We start from the raw sequence: 21,259 nt of genomic DNA, 5'->3' as shown, positions 1-21,259 counted from the left end.
TAATTTGCATCTTGTTGATAACAATTTCTTATAGATAAACAGGTTTACATTTGAAGGAACCGTGAAAAACAACCTTTAATTTATTATTTTTGGTCGATAACGTTTGTTGTGACCTCCTGAGGCAGAAGCAAGATTCAATTCCTGAGTCGATTTGTTCTTTTGAACCGAACATTTTCTTCAAAATCCAGCTGAAGGGCTTTAGAAAATGATTCTTTCGAGAATCATGTGAATGCGATACTGGAATCTATTGACTCGCCGACTCACTGAACCCATTTGTTTAGCACATTTGGTTTGACCCCTCAATGGGTTCGATGTAAGAACGTTTAATACCCTAAATATCAGAATATTTATAAACAGTAACTTCATACCAATGTATATTTACCACCTAACTGTTTACTTAACAAACAAAACTGATTTATTTTAGGTAATACGCCTAACATTGGCGTATTAAAATGGCGACCATAAAATGTATTGTTTCATGTACGTTAAATTCAAATGAATTCTACAATTTTTACAATTTTTGGGGAAATACAGAAGTTTGGAAATAAGAATTTTTAAATGAAATTGGAAAAGTCAACCCAAAACACTTTACAGTAAGTACACTCCCAAAATAAATGGTTTAGAGTTTCATCATATTGAGTACAAAATAAGCATTTAGGGGAAATATTGTTATTAAATTTAGCTAGTTTGGTATTTATTGGATAGCAATCTCCTCATCACCAGACCGCACATCACAGAGAGAGAAGAAAGAGTAATGAAGCCAATTATGATATGGGGATGGTTAGGAGGCCATGATGGACAGAGGCCAGTGGGTAAATTTGGGCAGGATGCCGGGGTTAAACCCGTACTCTTTTTCGAAAGACATTCTGGGATTTTAGGGTATATGCTAAAGCATGCTAATAGGACTTTTAATTTGCCAGTACCTGGCTAGCGCAGACGCTACATTGAAAATACTGGGGTAAAATAAATGCTCATATTATAAAGATATGGCGGGGAAAATGTAATTTAATGCAGTGCTTCTAGTACAATCTGAGAACCACTTCATATCGGATATCACTCAGCCAGTGGAGATCGCTGATTTTTAAAGAAAACAGACCTTAAAAACGTGCAGACTTTTCCTTTGGCATACAGTTCGCCGGAAGCGCTTAACCCTGCCGATTCTGAAGGGCGAGTGTGAGTAAAAGGCCTTTTGTCTCGTTTTACGCTTGAACAACGTAATGAATGCCAACGTTTATTTAACTGAATGTATTTTAATTACATTACAACATGAATGCTGTAAAAGGAACCGTATAAAATGGAAAAAACTCACAATAACCGGTCAGCGGAAGTTTATAAGTATATGGGAACAACACTAGCTCGGCATATACCCAATTATATTCATCTGTCTCCATATTCCACTGCATCCCAAAATATTACACAGCACCAAAAATGTCAAAAATATATATATTGAATATATTTAATATATTTTTGTGTACGTCAGACGGCAACTCGCCGTGACGCAGATTCCAGAGTCTGTGTGCTCCAATCAGGTGAGCCCTCTTCAGCGCTTGCCATGACAACGAGATAGCAGTGACCTGCCTTGTAAAAATTTGCATCTGCATTCCTATAAAGCTCATGTGCTCTCTGTCAGCGTTGTCAGTTCGCTCGTGTTGCTGTTTGTACTTGACCAAGGTGAGTTCAATACCGACGGTACGAGTGGAGCCACGCCGATCTCACGAAGTCCGCTTCGTGAAGCTTCACTCGGGCCCGTCTGTGCTGTAGTTCCTTGTGGTTTGCGTACATAAACGTAACATCGCAAGGAATATTACGTGTTTGTTGCTTGAAATGTGCCGCCGAGCAACATCCAGTGAATACTGGCACGGCCTGGCGCCCGGTCTTCTTGTGCACTCCCTGGGGCGAGGCGGCCTTTGAGCCCTAGGCAGGGAACAAACAACCCCCGAGGACCCTCAGGGAAACACGGGGGGCCGGTAGTGGGACCTCGCTGCGAGGGTTATGGTGGGTGGGAGTAGCGAGGCCCACTCATCGTCTATTTTAAACTATAGTTTCAAACTTTAGTTTACTATAGTTTGAAATAGACACCATGGTAACTGTTATGATTTAAATTTATGCAAAGAGCTTAGAATGACCAAGAGCAACAGCCCCGGATTCCGCCGTTTTAAGTAAAGGCAATCGGCCGTCCATTGGATCTCATTGCTGTCGCGATGGAAAGCAGCTGCTTTGTTTTTATTTAATTTATTCAAAAAGCGCGTTATTGTTTCCCAAATTGTAGAGTGTCGCCTCTTGGTGATTCTATGCTATTTGCTCTTTGTCTGACTGTTGTAATGTTTTGCTTTTTTTTTTCAGCTAAGCTGTTGAGCAAAGAAGGACTATTGAAGACAACTGCGGGTTATATTCACGAGCGTGCGCGTTATAATGTTTCGGGGTTGTTTTCTGAAAGTTTGTCTTGTTTGCATGTCAAACTAAATAAACTATACTCTTTCTAAACACCTGTCTCATGTTTTATTTGTCCTCTACAGCAGGGGTTCCCAAACTTTTCAGCCCGCAACCCCAAAAATAATCATATCAGTGGCACGCGACCCCCATTTTTCAAGGTGGTTGTAATGTAAATATGTAAACGTTGCAGACACAACTATAGGCAAATATAAACATGAGCTTATTGACAACACAAAAATGCAACAATCTATTAGCCATATAATGTTTTTTTAAAGTCATTTATGGATTTAATTACATTTTGCTTTTAAAATTAAAGGCTGATGGCTGATTGTTATTTTTATGTTGTTGTTTCTTTAATGCAACTATTAACTATATTCTGTCGGTTATCAATAAAATATGGTAATTCTTATAGTTTAATAAAATTTATTCGAGTTTTAGATATCACCAAGCGACCCCTTGTCATTGTCCCGCGACCCCCCAGGGGGTCCCGACCCCCACTTTGAGAATCACTGCTCTACAGCAATGCACTGTCATGTAAGTCTGTTGAATGCATTTGTATGCAACATGGTTTGACAATACAGTAGTCTAACAAATAAATGGTTGTTATAAATGTACTTTCATTAGTCAACATTTGCGGTAGGTAATAAAAAGTTAATCAAAGATGTCCTAAGACATAAGGGTTATGTTATGGTTGTTTCATAACTATACTTAATTTTATTCTGTATGATTAAAACCAGCAAATTATACTAAATATTTAACATGTCATGAACTTGCTGTTATTTTAAAATTTGCTTAATAAGATGTCCTAAGACAAGAATGGGTGTTGTTTTGGTTTTATGGCAACCTACATTAGGATTAAGGTTGACTACAGCAGGTATAGGCTACATACATCATAGGGAGTTTTTTTAATGACCCAAATCAAGTAAAACGTCTCTTACCTAAGTACTTTTAGCCTGCAAAAGTCACATTTAAGTATATAAAATACAGTTTCCAACAACAAAATTTTGTCTTGTGAAAAAGACCAGTGTGGTGGTGAGAAAAAAAAGTAATATTAAGTTATATATATTTATAAAAGAAGTTGAACAAGTTGTCACAATATTTAGTCATTAGATTATGTGACCGCTAGATGGCGCTCAATTAAAAGGAGCGCTACCCTGTACTAAAATGGCGGCTCTATTGACGCATTCCTTCCAATAGACAACATCAGGGTAGGCGACATCCAATGTATATTTCTATGGGAGCTAACTAGTATTCAAGTCATATCATGCTCAACTCTTATTATTCTTTTACGCTCTTTGAGAGTCTTGGCGGGATTTCAGAATGATATTTAGGCAATTATGAAATAGCAGTACCGTCTGCATTACCATCGTTAATAAATTTCGTAATAGCGAAACTGCATATTGTTATTACTATTAAAACGTATAGCCTATATTACTGCCTTAGGTCAGTAACTTAGGCAGTAATGCAAAGTAATAATAAATGTGAATAAATAGCCTAAATGAAAGAAACAAGAGACCAAAATCAGTCATCAGGTCTAGTGCCCCCTTATGGATTTAAAGTGCCCCCTCAGTTTTGACTTCCTGGCGCCGGGCCTGGTTCTGTTTTATAAGCTGAATGTTTAGATTTTGACATTTAACGTTAGCTCAAAGTATATTTAATAATAGGGCCTACACTATCACATGCTTTATATAAATACGTATTTACGACCTAATTCTACATATAACAAAAATATTTTGTTTTTAATACAAACGAATAAAATATATTATAATTAATACATTATTATGTTACTGTTTTTATGAAATATTGTAAATATTTTTCTTTTTAACAAAATACTTTCTTTGACGAATTAAATAGCATTAAACGACGTGCCTTGGAACCTTACGTACGTAACTATACGTCAAGACATAAAGATTCACTCCGTTTTGAACTGTTCAAAAGAACCGATTCGCGAAAATGAGTCGGACATCCCATCCTTTAAAGAGGGGTTGTTGTTTTTTTAAATAATCAGAATTGAAATTCAGTTTACCAAATATAACGCTCGACATTTTTTTAATCATAAATGATTCCTTTTAGTATATATTTCGAACCTTTTGAACAAAAACACACGACTTTTTCCATACAATAACATCACGCTTGTGAACAGTCACCCTCCCCTTTTTGAATAGACGCAGACAAAGGCTACCGGAAACCAGACTCCATGGTTTTCGCCAAATGGCTGATTTGTATTCGAGCGAAATCGTTTGTTTTCTCAAACCGCGAATGTTTTCTTTTCCCGAGTCTTATCGGCGAGCTTTTTCATGGACCTAAGTTACATCTTTGTTTACTAAACATGCGTCGCGATCTGCAAACAGTCGTTCCGAAGACCCGGCGGTGCGAAAACAGCGTCTACTCCGACGTAAGCTGGCTTTTCCAGTCGAATGAATCCCAAAGCAAGTTTTAAATGCAACAAAACGCCTTTATTTTCGTTCTTGTCGTGCTTTTATTCGAACATTTCCCTCGCATTCTTTGTACATGCGCTCCTCGCCGGCAGTAGAAACTTCGCTAAGCTAACGAGCAGCTCGCAGAAATGGAGATCCACATCTCGAGCCTCTTCCCGGAGATCCTGGCGATGATCTTCAACTACCTGGACGTTAAAGGCAAAGGCAGAGTCGCTCAAGTGTGCACGGCATGGAGGGATGCTTCATATCACAAATCCGTATGGAGAGGAGTAGAAGCCAAACTCCATCTGAGAAGAGCAAACCCGTCACTCTTTCCAAGCCTCCAAACCAGAGGCATCAAAAAAGTCCAGATCCTCAGTCTGAGACGAAGTCTTAGCTACGTTATCCAAGGAATGCCCAACATCGAAAGCCTGAACTTGAGCGGATGCTACAACCTTACCGACAATGGTCTCGGTCATGCCTTCGTCCAGGACATTCCATCATTGAGGATACTCAACCTCAGTCTTTGCAAGCAGATCACTGATTCCAGTTTGGGACGGATCGCGCAGTATTTAAAGAACTTGGAACTTCTGGATCTCGGTGGGTGTAGTAATATCACCAACACGGGGTTGTTGCTTATCGCTTGGGGCCTTCACAATCTCAAAAGCCTGAATCTGAGAAGCTGCCGACATGTTTCAGATGTAGGAATCGGACACTTAGCAGGAATGACCAGGAGCGCAGCGGAGGGCTGTTTGACTTTGGAGCACCTCACCCTTCAGGACTGTCAGAAGCTCACCGATTTGTCCCTCAAGCACATCTCCAAGGGTCTAAACAAGTTGAAAGTTCTCAACCTGAGTTTCTGCGGTGGGATATCCGACGCCGGGATGATCCACCTGTCACACATGACCCAACTCTGGACGCTGAACCTGCGTTCCTGCGATAATATTAGCGATACAGGCATTATGCACCTCTCAATGGGCGCTTTGAGGTTGTACGGCCTCGACGTGTCTTTCTGCGACAAAGTGGGCGACCAAAGTCTGGCTTACATCGCGCAGGGCTTGTACCAACTCAAATCCCTGTCCCTTTGTTCATGCCACATTAGTGATGATGGGATTAACAGGATGGTCCGGCAGATGCATGAGCTCAAGACGCTGAACATCGGCCAGTGCGTACGCATCACTGATAAAGGCCTGGAGCTCATTGCTGACCACCTAACCCAGCTGACAGGGATCGACCTGTACGGTTGCACCAAAATCACCAAAAGAGGACTGGAGAGAATCACGCAGCTGCCCTGCCTTAAGGTGTTGAACTTGGGACTTTGGCAGATGACCGAGGTCAAGGGTTTAGGAGACGCCTCTGAGATCCTACCTTTATACGCCTCCTAAAACTTCCGCTACCTCAGATTTGTTTTAAAGACTCATATTATTAAGACGCACATCTGAAAAGAAAGGGGGCTGTTGTAGTTCAAATTGAATCAGCAATAAAACACTGAGCAGCCTATATAGTCTGAATGATGACGCTTCCCTTGAATGCCTTTTGTGTTGTTGTTGTTTTTCCTGTACTCGTTTAGAGCTTCATATTGAGGTTAAACTAACTTTTATTCTCATTTCCACTGACAAACACACTTTGTCACTGCCTTTAAGTATTTATCCTGAAATACCAGCATTATACTGTGTGATTGGAGGGAAAATGTTTACTGTGGATGGAAAAGCCGCCTGTTGGTTGTTTGGGATTACTCCATGGTAAAATTGAACATATGCAATTAAAACTTTGTTTAAAAAAAAAGAAGAGAAAAAAAGAAGGCCAGTTTGCTTGTTAAAGACCTACAAGATGTCTGTTTATTTTCCTATGATAAATGATTAAAGCTAAAGTTGTTTTTAACTAAATTGTTGTTCATTTGACTTTTTTTTTGTACTGTGTTAATTCTATTCCAAAACCCGCTAACAATACAGAATATTAACTGATATAATATTTCACAATGTACTTTCCCACACCAACATTTGTTAAACAGAAATGATTTTGAAATAAATTTTAAAACTATTATATACTATAAAAATACATTTAAATTGACCAATGTGTGAAAAACATCCAATGTTTTTCCTATCCATTTATAAAGTAACTGAAAGGAGATCACACTTTTTTTAAAAGTCTTTGCTTTACCTCTGATTACATACACAGTAAATAAAATCTGTTATTTTATTTTTTCAGCAGCTGATGTGTCTGGAAAAAAAACTTAACTGCAATTTAAAAAATTTACTTACATTTTAATTTCCAGTATATTTCTGTAATTTACCATCTGTTATTTTACAGTAAATTTCTGTAATTTAATATGCAATAATTACATTTTTTTTAATTAAATGATGATGCTTTTTTAGTGTATGTTAATTTTTCAAAACCAAGATTCTATACCAAAGCTATTACACGTTTAGCTTGTGCAAAGCTGAAATCTTTACATTGTAAAAATGCTGGGTTTCACACAAATCCTTCATGTTGCCCCATCACAAATCGATTAGGTGAACTTAATTGTTTTTGCAAATTTAAGTTGGTTGAACATCAAACAATTAAGCTAAGCCGTAAAAAAAACCCTTAGAAATTTTGTTGATTCAGCTTTTTTTAAATAAGTAGCTTGAAAAAGCAGGAAAAATAGTTTTATGAATCTTAGGTTTGCATTTACTGACACATTTTCAGCATACATACAGTTGAAGTCAGAATTATTAGCCCCCCTTTGAATTTTTTTCTTATTTAAATAATTCCCAAATTATGTTTAACAGAGCAAGAAATTTTTCACAGTAATGATAATATTTTTTCTTCTGGGGAAAGTCTAAAAAATATCTAGTCAAATATTATTTACTGTCTTCACAAATAAAATAAATCAGTTCTTAGAAATGAGTTATTAAAAAATAATATGATTAGAAATGTGTTGAACAAATCTCTCCGTTAAACTTTGGAGAGAAATTAGAAGTTGGGTAGAAAAATAATAAAAGAAGGCTAATACTTCAGGGGGTTAAATAATTCTGGCTTCAGGATTCCTAAAATGCACTGTTAATTATATTAACATTAAACATTTTTTAAAAATCTGTTCACGTTAAAAACTTTTCACTGTTTTAGAGAACTGTATGTGATTATCATTTTAAATACAATGGAGGTCTAAAAGCAGTAATATTTGTGGAAATTTGATTGCAGCTTAAAATGTCTTCTTTTTCAGTATACAGTTGGTCAGAATTATTAGCCTCCTTGTTTGTTTTTCCTCCAATCTCTGTTTAACGGAGAGATTTTTTTTCAACACATTTCTAAACATAATAGTTTTAATCACTCATTTTTAATATTAACTGATTTATTTTATCTTTGCCATGATCAAAGTAAATAATCTTTTACTAGATATTTATTCAAGACATTTCTATACAGCTTAAAGTCACATTTAAAGGCTTAACCAGGTTAATTAGGTTAACTAGGCAGGTTAGGTCATGATGGTTTGTTCTGTAGACTATCAAACATTTTTTTGACACCTATTTACAGCTTAAAATGACATTTAAAGGCTTAACTAAGTTAACTAGGCAGGTTAGGGTAATTAGGCAAGTTATTGTATTACGATGGTTTGTTCTGTAGACTATTGAGAAAAATATAGCTTAAAGGGGCTAAAATTTTTGTGCTTAAAATGTATTTAAAAAATTTAAAACTGCTTTTATTCTAACCAAAATAAAGCAAATAAGACTTTCTCCAGAAGAAAAAAATATTTTCAGACATACTGTGAAAATTTCCTTGCTCTGTTAAACATCATTTGGAAAATAATCAAAAAAGAAACATTTCAAACAGGGCTAATAATTCTGATTTCAATTGTATGTAAAATATTAATCATGTGACACAAAGCTGTTTTTCAGAATGATTTTTGCAGTTTTCGGAGTCACATGATTCTACTGAAATCTTCATAATGATCTGCTGCTCAAAATAGTTCTTATAATATCAATAATAATTATACACTAAAAACTATCTGTTATTTATACGGTTGTAAATTGCATTATGAGACTGTGATCTCTGCTCTGTCAAATTGTGATGTCGAAAATTCAACTCTACAGTTAAAAAATGACTTTTATTGACATTTTAGTAGTTTGAAATGATGTAATGTATAATAACTAATATGCAGAGTCTGTAAAACAACAGAAAATGTGCTGGCAGTTTAATTATCATACAAAAGTTGAGCTGTTCACAAGTGATGCATTATATACACACACACACAAACACACACAGGACATATTTTATATTCATAGAAAGTGTCGAATGATTCAAATAACATTTGTGATATAATGTCCATGATTATTCAGTGAAACAACAAACTTGTTCTAATATGTATTAACAGTATATACAAATATACAGGGATCATACTTCTTGCTGAAAGTGGGTAAAACCTGCAGGTTCAAAGGATACTAAAATAGTATAAAGATTTCAATGGACAATTCATTTATATTTTGGATATAATATAATAAATGGCAAAAATAACTAGAATTTCCTAAGTAAAATATTTAATATTTACACATTCATTTGATGTAATAAATGAAATGAGTGGGTTAAAGTTTTAATATTCATTTACTTGTAATATTTTTTAATCGTTGCAAATAAATATTTCAGAAATTTTATTAGAAAAGTATTGATTTGGACAGGAACAGGACAAGGAAACTTACAAAAACATATCCATCTGTTATAAAATTGAAAATATAAACAAAATTTTGTTAAAATATAACAAAATAAGTGAAAACTTTACAGAAAAAAAATGTCATCTACATTGCTGCTTGTGCAAAACTGTACAATAGACACTTATTTTCTTCTGTTTAGTCCACTTTAACTTAATTGTTTTGTGTTGAGAATAAATGAAGGGTTTTTCAGCCAGTCCTCTTGCAGAATAGCCAGAAGAGTGAAGAGGCTTGGGGAGTCGTGGAAGAAAGTGAAAATGAACAGGGGGTTAGGCAGTTGATGAGGGGGATCGGTAAATGAGGTGCCGGATCAGATTTCAGTGGCCACAGCCATATCACCCTGCAACCCAAGACCGGTTACTCACTGAAGCTATAGGGTTGATGGGAAAACTAGGTAGCTGAAGGTGTTAGTGAGGCCAGCAGGGGACGCTCAACCTGCAGTCTTTGTGAGTCCTAATGCCCCAATATAGTGAAGGAGACATTATGCAGTGGATTACGCAGAAACGTAGCACTTATGCTTTGTCTTTTTGCATTTTTATTAACAGCATTACTATTGAGACTTCACTCAGAGAGCCATAACTGTGCTGATACTAACTGTACGATCAGTAGGCATTTCAAAGTAAAATTGCTCTTTTGTTCTATTTACATTTTTAATAAAAACATTTTTGGAGATGTGTGTCTAAATTAAATTACGTTACGCCAAGTGAACTAACTTGCATTCAATAAGATTCAGTGTTTTATTCGCAAAAAAATGACATTACTTTTCATTTAAATAAATATAGACGTCAAATTAAAGACAATCAATTAACTTTCACTTTATTTAGGAGTGTCGAGTTTAATATTAAGTGCATTTAATGTAATATTGACTTGATGTACGATAGTAAAATTGACTTAAATTTCACTTGTGCAAATTATTATGAAGATTTTATCAAGTAAATCTTAAAAGAGTTATTTGTGATCCTTAAAATTTATGACCTAAAACAATCCTTGTTCAACAAGACTGAAACTATTTTAGGTATATAGATTATTGTTGATTAATAAAAAGTAAAAATTATTTATTTATTTAGTTTTAGTAAAGTCAAAATGATTGAGATGGTCACACAGTTTCCATGGTTATGGCTTTAGTACACTATATATATATGTATATATAGGGGTTGGACGATGAAACTGAAACGCCTGGTTTTATCCCACAATAATTCAATAGTATGGTGCAGGGCCTCCTTTTGCAGCCAAAACAGCATCACTTCATCTTGGAAATGACAGATACAAGTCCTGCACTTTGGCCAGAGGGATTTTGATACTATCTTCCTGCAAAATAGTAGCCAGTGGCCTGGTGATGCTGTTAGAGGATGCTGTTAGAGGAAAACATTTTTGACGCGCTCCTCCAAAACACCCCAAAGTTGCTCAATAATATTTGGATTTGGTGACTGTTCAGGTCATGTTTAAATTCACTTTCATGTTCATCAAACCACTCTGTCACCAGTCCTGCTGTGTATATTGGTGCATTATCATCCTGATACACAGCACCGCCTTCAGGATACAATGTTTGAACCAATGGGTGCACATTGTCCTCTTGAATCGTTTGGTCATCCTCAACAGTGATGAGCCCATCTAGCACAAGTATTATGCTTAGGGAATACCATGATATTGCAGCCCAAACCATCACTGATCCACACCCATGCTCTACTCTGGGCATGCTTCACTTCTTTGGGGCTTCTCCACACCATAACTCTTCACCATTATATGGGACTCATCAGAGAACAATTTTTGTTTCACATTGTCCACAGCCCAAGATTTTTGCTGCTATCAGCATTGAATTGATGTTTGTCATTGGCTATCCGCTTGTTAAGTGTGACATCATGCGAAGCGGCTTCCGGGTCCAAGCGCTCTATTCAACTGAATGGGGAGACTCATGAAATGGTAATAATAAACATTTACACAGCGATTTAAGGCTTTCGAAAATCACGATCGCAATATCCTAGCCTAATATCCGATGGCCAGAAAGTGATTATTTTTTATAAATTGTAAAATTTTTGATATTTTGGTATGCAGCAAGCCCAGAGATTGTTGCGAAACAGTATTACTTACGTCACAAACACGTCACCACTTAACAAGCGGATAGTAGCCCGGCTATATATATATATATATATATATATATATATATATATATATATATATATATATATATATATATATATATATATATATATATATATATATATATGTATATATATAATTTTTAATAATTCCAACATTGAAAGTAAGAATGTTTTAAATAGGGCATAGGGGCATAAGTGGCAATAGAACAGCCAGAATGTTTCAAACTACAGCGAGTGCTCAAGCTTGCGATGCAGTTTATGAATGTTCGTCGGAGCGACAGATTTGGGAAACGGCAAATCAACAAATTATGTTTGTAACAACAGAGAAAACGACGGAGAAATTTGCTTGATGGACAGATATAAAGATAACAGAGGGAGACTGAGGGAGAGAAGATATAGATAAATATATATATATATATATAATATTTATATAGTTTACTGTAGTAAAGACTAAAGTATACTATGGTAATTACTATTAGTTCATGATAGTTATTAATAATACTACATTATGTAGCGTAATTCAATAATGAAGAGTCGTAAATATATATACAATATAATGTTTCTTTTTGGGTGACGCAGTGGCGCAGTAGGTAGTGAGTCACCCAAAAAGAAACATTATATAGTATATATGTGTGTGTGGATGTTTCCCAGAGATGGGTTGTGGCTGGAAGGGCATCCGCTGCGAAAAAAGGGGCTGGATAAGCTGGATAAGTCGGTTCATTCCGCTGTGGTGACCCCAGATTAATAAAGGGAGTAAGCCAAAAAGAAATTAAATAAATGAATAATGCTTTTTACTAAATATTTCCCTTTACCATAAATCACCAGGGAGGACAGGGGATACGTCCCCCTAACTTTTAGAGACAGACTATTTAGAAACAGGTGATTAATAATTATATGAATCTAAAACAGGGGTGTCCAAATTGGCCCTGGGGGGCCGGTGTCCTGGAGAGTTCAGTTCCAACCCTAATCAAAAACACCTGAACCCGCTAATCAGGCTCTTACTAGATATAGAACAGGGATGTCAAAGTCAATTCCTGGAGGGCCGCAGCCCTGCACCGTTTAGTTCCAACCCTAATTAACCACACCTGATCAAACTAATTGAGTCTTTCAGGTTTGTTTGAAACCATACAGGTAGGCTAAGTGTGTTGGAGCAGGGTTGGAACTAAACTGAGCCTCTATGTTTTATGGACAGTTTTATTGGTCACTAAGTTATGATCGACTTGGATTTAAGTTGATTTGATTTAAAAATGAAAATTGCAAAAGTAGCTTAGATGTAGCTAATCTATTTTTGCCAAGCAGCTTTTAGCTTAGCTTGCTACATTTCCAAGAGGGTATCTTTTAGTGTAGTTAAGTTACGTATTGAGTAGCTAATAGCTTAGCTCTCAACATTTTTCAAGGAGCTTGCCTAACACTGGCTAAAAGTACTTCCACCAGACCCAGAGATCAGCTGAATTAATTCAAAAATGGTTAAACTCAACTGTTTTCCTCTGGGTGACTTGTAAAATCAGCTTATTTCTTAAAAAGCAGAGTGTCTCTTAAACTAATATTAAGTAATGGAACCTTAGTGTAAAAGTGTGGCCATATTTTTTTTTAAATACAAAGAAATAAACCATCTCCGCTGCTTCATGAGTAAGCCTCGTCCTCATATTTGTGCTGTTGAAGCATCACTTGAATGTTTCAACAGTTTGAACTTGAAGCCTCCAGACTCTGCATATTCTCAACTATTTTTAGTTAGCAACTCTTTTGCCAACTCTACTGTTTTCTGGTGGCGTGAATATTCCTGTACTTGCACGTCAGCAGCTGTTTGAAGGTGTTCTTAAAGGTGACATTGCACAGCGCATAGCAGGCCGGGTTAACCGTGCTGTTTATATAGCAGAGCCAGTAGCCAAAGATCCACACTGTGTTCGGAATACAGTCCGAGCAGAAAGTGTTGATGAGCACCATCACATTGTAAGGGGTCCACGTGGTTGCGAATGCCACCAAAATGGCCATAATGGTTCTTGTCACTTTCTTTTCTCTGGAGGAGGAACTCTTTCTCTTTTGAGAATGTGGACTGATAATCTTCTGCGACACCAGACTCAATCTTTCCTTCCCATTTGTCATGCCCTGACTTTCGCTGTTGACCTTATATGTGTTTTGCAGGTCTTTCTGGGAGGCCGTTTTGAAGCATGTGAATCTGACCCAACTTTCTGTGGCCAGTGAAGCTGATTGGTTCTGGCGAGCTCTAATGTCACCGTTGGTGCTTATTGACACGGCCTCGTCATCCCGCTGATTTGATGATGCAAGCACACTTCCGGATATAGAGTCATTCTCACTGTCCCGCTCTTCTCCTGCAGGTGGGAACAATGATATTTTTAGTCAGGTATACAGTTGAAGTCAGTATTATTAGCCCTCCTGAAATATTCGCCCCTTGTTTATTTTTTTCCCCAATTTCTGTTTAACCGAGAGATTTTTTTCAACACATTTTTAAACATGATTGTTTTAATAACTCATTTCTAATAACTGATTTATTTGATCTTTGTCATGATGACAGTAAAAAATATTTGACTAGATATTTTTTAAGACACTTCTATACAGCTTAAAGTGGCATTCAAAGGCCTAACTAGGTTAATTAGTTTAACTAGGCAGGTTAGCATAATTAGGTATAACCATGATTTGTTCTGTAGACTATCAAATAAAATAAATAGCTTAAAGGGGCTGATCATTTTGACCTTAAACTGTTTTTTAAAAATTAAAAACTGCTTTTATACTAGCCGAAATAAAACAAACAAGAATTTCTCTAAAGGAAAAAATATTGTCAAACACACTGTGAAAATTTCCTTGCTCTGTTAAACATCATTTGGAAATATTTAAAAAATAACATTCAAAGGTGGAGCTAATAATTTTAACTAATTTTAACTAATAATTTTAACTAAATCTCATATTATTTAGTTTATCTTAAACTCTTTGAATAATAAATAGAAGTTAGCTTAGTTCTGTATTGTTTCGTTTATTTTATTTAAACATATAAATATAATATGGTAGTACAAATGCTAACAAGGATTTCTGCAGAATAATTTGAATGAACAAAAATGTAATTTGCTTTAACATTAATTTAATTTAAATGTTAAAATTTTAATTTAACATTTATTATAGATAACATGTTTTTCCTAATTTATTAAATTATTTTGGCACTTTAGAGATTAACCCAATACAATCTATCTATGTACAGTATACAGTATGGGAGAGTATTTATATAAAACACCTTTATGTAATACAGTACTTTTTAAATAATAATGAACATTAAAAAGTATAAAAAATGTAAAAGAAAATGTTTTAATAATTTTGTAAAAACATTTTCAAATGTATATTTAATATGCATTTGTTTTATTAATTTATTAATTTCATTATTCAAATAATTATGTAATTTAATATCTTTGCAAGCAACATTTTGACTCATTTTTATATATATAATTGTAAATATTATTTTTTTCATGCATAACATGCGTTTTAAATGGGTCTTTATACACTTTTTTTGGATGTCATTTCTATTTTTTTTGTACTTCTATATGCATTTTATGTTTTTTTATTTTGTTTCAAATCTACCGATTTAAATACCCTTTTAAAACTTAAAAATTCAGTTTCTTTGATAACAAGTAGTTTGATTACTTTTTTCTAATAATTTGTCATTTGACAACCACTGATCTCTGCCCAAATAAAAAAATACTATAGTAATGTATAGTAAATACTGTTTTCATAATTATTTTCCCTCATGTTAAATTGCAATTATTTTGAATTTTGTTCCCAATTTCTGTTTACCGAAGAGAAGATTTTTTGAACACATTTCTAAACATTTCAGTTTGAATAACTCATCTCTACTAACTGTTTGTTTTGTTTTATCACAGTAGATAATATTTTCAAAATACTTTTATACAGCTCAAAGAAATCATTGTATAAAGATAGTTTGTAAAGATAGATGGTTTTAAAAAATTAAAAAACAGTTTTTATTCTAGACTTTCTCCAAAAGAAAAAGTCGGAAATACTGTGAACATTTCATTGGTCCAACAAATATCACTTGAGAAATATTTGAAAAAGAATCAATATTTCACAGTATAGCTAATAATTTTGCCCTTAACTGTAATTTACTATAGTATTTTTCATGTGGGTGTATAGAAAAGTACATTGTGAATTTTCTACAAAAGTCACCCAGGTTTGACACAATAATTAATGATTAAACTTGAATTGCTACTATATCACACACTTGCCTGTAGTGGTATCTGAAGCGCTCTGCTTACGTGAAACCATTTCCTCTCCTTCCTGAGTTGACTTCCTATCCATATTTCTCTCATTCCCGAGTCCAGCCTGACCTCCATCATTACTGACTCTAGAAACTCTCCGGTTGTCTCTGCGTCTGACACGGCTGCGACTTGCTTTGGAGATCTGCCAGTAGAGGATGGTCATGGTGATCACCGGCAGGTAAAAAGCAGCAATGGCGGTGCCAAAAGTGACCACAGCGTTGGAGAAAAACTGGATATAGCACTCGCCTTCAGGAACTGTCCTGCTGCCGGTGATGAACTGCCAGAACAGAATAGCTGGAGCCCAGAGAATGAATGACAGGATCCAAGCAGCGGCAATCATCATTCCTGCCATCTTGTGGGTCCGTTTGACTGGGTAACTGAGAGGTTTGGTGACACAGAAATAGCGGTCAAAGCTGATGATGAGAAGGTTCATAACTGAGGCGTTGCTCACCACATAGTCCAGAGCCAACCAGAGGTCACACACCAAAGCTCCTAAAGGCCAATGACCGGTCACAATGTACACAGTGTAGAGATTCATGGAGAAAACGCCAATGAACAGGTCAGCGCACGCAAGGCTGAACAGAAAGTAGTTGTTGACCGTCTGGAGGTTCCTGTTGACCTTGATGGAGAGCATGACCAGCACGTTGCCAATGATTGTGATCAAGCTTAAGATGCTCAGTCCGAGAACAATGAGAACAAACTCCACTGGTTTGAACGGACCGTCTTGGAAGATGTTGGTCTTGTTAGCGTGGCTGGAGCTTGGAGAAAGCGTTAAGTTGAAAGTCTCCATCTTTCCTTACCACAATACATCAGAACCTATAGGATAGAAAATAATACTATTAGCCTCTTTTTAGATTTGTGAAAGTTAGGATTTAGGTAAAAAGTCCCAAAAACTAGCAACCTAGCAACTCACTCACTCGCAATATGCTTGCAATTGAATAAAAACACTAGCAAATGCATAGAATTGTAGCTTTTATTGCTAGTTCTACAAGGAAGACCAAATGTAACATAACTCATCACGATAACACACAAGAAGTATATAAGCTGTCCATTCACTTCATTCACATGGTTACAGATACTGACGCAAACATTCACCTACTATCCTCCCCACCAAAACCAGGTTTGCCCTGTCTAGGGGGGTTGGCTACACCCCTGCCTTCTTTCTCGGCAGTCATAGCTGGATCTAAAAGTTCCCAATTCAAGCTACGGACTGGGCCTACAGTAAAGAAATCCTATCTTTTTGTGATTGATACTTTTGTCAAATTATACTCATCAAATAAATGTAATTTAGTAAATTTATGCCCCTGGTTTTTCTGGTAGAAATGACATATACGCTTTCGGATGACACGTTAAACTGAGGTCCTGAATCTCTGAGGTCATTAAAAAATCCCAGGATGTCCTTCGGAAAAGAGTAGGGGTTTACCCCCGGCATCCTGGCCAAATTTGCCCACTGGACTCGGTCCATTGTGACCTCCTAACCATCCCCATATAATAATTGGCTTCATTAACAATTAAGCAATTTGGTAAGCCTTAGCACCTCATAGCAGCAGAATATAATTGCTCAGAGCACACTAGCAACTCCACAGCCTTGAAGCCTAGCAATGGGATTAAAACGATAAGTAAATACTACAACTGTTTATCAGTAAAACAAAATCAGTGGGGATACCTTTGCAACCGCATAACATCAAGATAAAACCATTGAGGACACCTTAGCAACTGCATACCAACAGGATTAATATACTCACATTCCTAGCAACTGCAAATCTTCTCAGATACCAAGCATCTGCATAACAACAAAACAAAGAGACTGCATAAACAAAACCATAGCAATGGAATAAAAAACATTTAAACACTGTAGTAACCTCTAAAATGCTTAGAACATCATAGCAACTACATCCTAGCAACAGGATAAAACCACAATCACATCCCTAGTAAATAACAGTGGGGGGAAAATGTGCAATTTGTGTATGCGTTTGAAAAGGTAACATTCTGTAGTGTATTTAGTTATTGTTATTATTCTCATCATGCATCAGGAATACTTCAACTTCTCATCATTCAGAGGAATCACAAGACAAATTAATCTACTCAGCCAATCAGCGTACTCAAGAAAAAATAAACATATAAAGTAGTGACTGCAAGTTGAAGGAAAGTAGTGGAGTAAAAGTAATGTACTGATACAGCACTAAAAATGTACTTTAGTAAAAGTAGTTTATATTACTTTTTATTATATCACAATTCCAGAGGAAAGATACTACTTACAATATTTGTAGTTTGTTACTTTACGCCACTGGTAAATACAGTAATGCAGTAGTACAGTAATAGCAATGAGATAAATTCACTCAGATCCCTGGCAACTACAAAGCAACATAATAAATTCATTAGACTGCATTGAAAATAAAAACCATTTAAACTACCTAAAAAACATAGCAAAATTTCTCTGGCCCAGATCTGGCCCACACAATCAGCTTTTGCTTGGCCCACATGCAGCAGTGAATTACTGTACATGATTGGACCATGTCTGGTTCCCATACAAGCAATCCAAACATGGACCATATCTGGGCCAAGTCTCTGCTAAGTTATTAACCCATAACTAGGCCTGATCTGGGCCAGATATGCTGGTGTGACATGACTGCAATGAGACTGATAAACCCGTGAAGAATTTCGCTTTATGGAAGTGCTTTTATCTTGGATTGACACGATTGGTACAATTTATTTTTTACTCAATTACAATTTAAATGAATTTTAAAAGTGGATCAAGATAGTCCAAGTTTATATGGTCCACATATTTAACATCAGGGCCAAATACTACATTTGATATCTGGCCCAAGTTTTATTACCTTAAAGACGGTGCCACTTCTGCCAAACATGGGCCATGTTTTAACCAAATCTGAGCCAGAATTATTTGCTATCTAGGTACAAAGCAATGGGATAAACCACTTGGAACTGTAACAAATGCATAGCAACAGAGATAAACACTCAGAACATGTTTGCAATACTGGAAAACACTCATTCACCCGAACTACAAATCCCATAATGCCCTGCAGTCATACACTGGTTTACATACCTGATTCCTCCTGATTCACACCTGATTCCACTTGATTCAAGTCAAAGTCTCTCTAAGGCAAGTTATTTCACTCTGTGGCAATCTTTGAAACGCCTCTTTTGAATGGGGAAACATCAAATTCTCCAAAATTGCTTGCCAAGCTTACGGTTGAATTTCATATTAGGAATCACCAATAAAACTAAACAATAACTGTCCCTTTAAGTTTCATTTCTAAACGTCCAAATCCCAAAATCTGCAGAAACTGCAAAACTCACGTCTGGTCCGAGCCCCTCCCCCAGAGTATTGTCAGTTTATAGTGATCGATGATTGGCTCCTGTAATTGTAATCGGGGCTTTACTCACCATATTGACAGATACACTTGTCCCTATTCAAAAAGATACGAGTCACATGTCTTGTGTATTTTGTAGTCTTTGTTTAAGTCCACCCTGATTACACACAGCTGAAGGACATCATCACTATATTATCACTACATGGACTAAATATACCCCACTCAAACACACATCCAGTGCTGAGTCTTATTATGTTGTAGTGAACATTTCTAAATGTTTTTCTTGTTGTGCCTTGCCATGTTTGCCGCATGTCTTGGCCCTTTTGCGTTTTTCATCGTTTGCTCTTTGAACTATTAGTGGTGGGCAAAGCGAGGCTTTATGAAACACTCAAACAGTCTAAGCAAATGTGTTAAAGTTTTGAAACGTTTCAAAACCCGTCTCATTTTTATGTATTGCTCTGTAACAGCGTTAGCAAAGAAACAGCAAATTGATTGGCTTTACCCCACATTGTAGAGTTGAGGCTTCAAATGGTTTTCAAAACACTTACATTCAGGATCTCTTCACTGTGTCGAAACGTCAATTTCACGTCAGCCATCCCTATGAATCATACATATTACTGTCTGCTCCTGTACTGAACCTTGCCTGCCTGACAATTGCATCCAACCCGTCATCGGACACCAGTTCGTTACGAACATAGCAACAGGATAAAAACTTTTAAACACCCTAGCAACAGTATAAAAAATTTAAACACCCTAGCAACATACAAAACAATGGTATATAATTTGGATTTTGTTGGTAATATTCTAATTTGTTCTATATATTTTGTCGCAAAACTACAATTATTTTGATGACATTTTAATTTTATTATTTCTATTTGATTTTTTTCTGAATATCATTTTTGAGACCACTTTATTTTTTGTCTTTTACTGTATTAAAATACATTGTACACTAGGCTTTTTAGTGAGTACCAGTGCTTTTTCTTAAACGCACAAAATCTATGTGCAAAAGACCATTCCTGATTTTATTGTTCAGAATATGACATCTTGTACCATGTAAAGACAACTAGAGTGTATCTTTGCAGATGGAGTCTGTTTGCCAAACATCATTCTCAAACAGAGAGTTCATCTGGATTGTTTTGTTGGTCTTGATGCTGCCAGATTTCCATTAAGGCAAAGGAGAGCAGCATCACATTGATGGGAGTGATAATGCTGCAGAGAACACATAACTGACTGTGATATGATCTCTGAGATTGTAATGTCGCATGGAAGAATGGACTCTGATAGCACATAGTCTTATTTACTGTAGCCAGGAAGGTCTGGTAAGGGCCATAAGCTTATTACCTTTAGCAGGACAGCATGTACTGTACTTCATTCTTCAGTTTGGACCAGGACCAAAAATGCCATTATGGACATTATGGACAAAGTATATTTGAATTTAGGGCTGAGCTGTGGCACAGTGGGTAGCATGTTCGCCTCACAGCAAAAAGGTCACTGATTCAAGCCTCGGCTGGGTCAGTTGGCATTTCTGTGTGGAGTTTGCATGTTCTCCCCGTGTTCGCATGGGTTACCTCTTGGTGCTCCGGTTTCCCTCACAAGTCCAAAGACATGCGGTAAAGGTGAATTGGGTAGGCTAAAATGTCTGAGGTGTATGAGTGTGTATAGATGTTTCCCAGTGATGGGTTTCAACTGGAAGGGCATCCACTGTGTAAAACATGTGCTGGATAAGTTAGTGGTTCATTCCGCTGTGGCAACTCCTGATTAATAAAGGGACTAGGCTGAAAAGAAAATGAAGGAATGAATATTTGAATTCTTTAAGAAAATGGTGCTAGTAATTATGTGGTTGCTTAAGACTCTTAATGAGTTGTTGGTGGTTTAAATAGCTTCTATATTGAGAATTAGAGAGAATTAGTTGGCATGTAGATGCAGTGCAACTTCAATTCAACGAACGGACCATCAAAATGAAGGTGACCAAAAATATTTAGATACCTTAGCAACAGCATAGCAACTGGATAAAAA

The 21,259-nt window shown here is 36.2% G+C and overlaps 2 protein-coding genes across 2 annotated transcripts; one reads left to right on the top strand and one right to left on the bottom strand.

Annotated features, from left to right (window-relative positions):
- The first annotated feature begins 4,616 nt into the window (after positions 1 to 4,616).
- fbxl14a (F-box and leucine-rich repeat protein 14a) lies at positions 4,617 to 6,736 on the top strand. Its single transcript, NM_201482.1, is given in 1 exon segment — positions 4,617 to 6,736. A coding segment is annotated over 1 exon segment (1,236 nt). The 5' UTR covers positions 4,617 to 4,999; the 3' UTR covers positions 6,236 to 6,736.
- Positions 6,737 to 13,308: 6,572 nt separating this feature from the next.
- On the bottom strand, positions 13,309 to 17,694 carry chrm2b (cholinergic receptor, muscarinic 2b). The gene is made up of 3 exons (XM_068219405.2): positions 17,657 to 17,694; positions 15,879 to 16,727; positions 13,309 to 13,964 (listed from the first exon to the last, which is right to left on the bottom strand). Exons 2-3 carry the CDS (start codon positions 16,699 to 16,701, stop codon positions 13,387 to 13,389), a joined length of 1,401 nt encoding a protein of 466 aa, XP_068075506.1. The 5' UTR covers positions 16,702 to 16,727; positions 17,657 to 17,694; the 3' UTR covers positions 13,309 to 13,386.
- Positions 17,695 to 21,259: the final 3,565 nt, after the last annotated feature.

Source organism: Danio rerio, chromosome 25 (assembly GCF_049306965.1).
Source record: "Danio rerio strain Tuebingen ecotype United States chromosome 25, GRCz12tu, whole genome shotgun sequence".
Taxonomy (NCBI): domain Eukaryota; kingdom Metazoa; phylum Chordata; class Actinopteri; order Cypriniformes; family Danionidae; genus Danio; species Danio rerio.
This window is presented reverse-complemented; position numbering and strand designations above follow the sequence as displayed.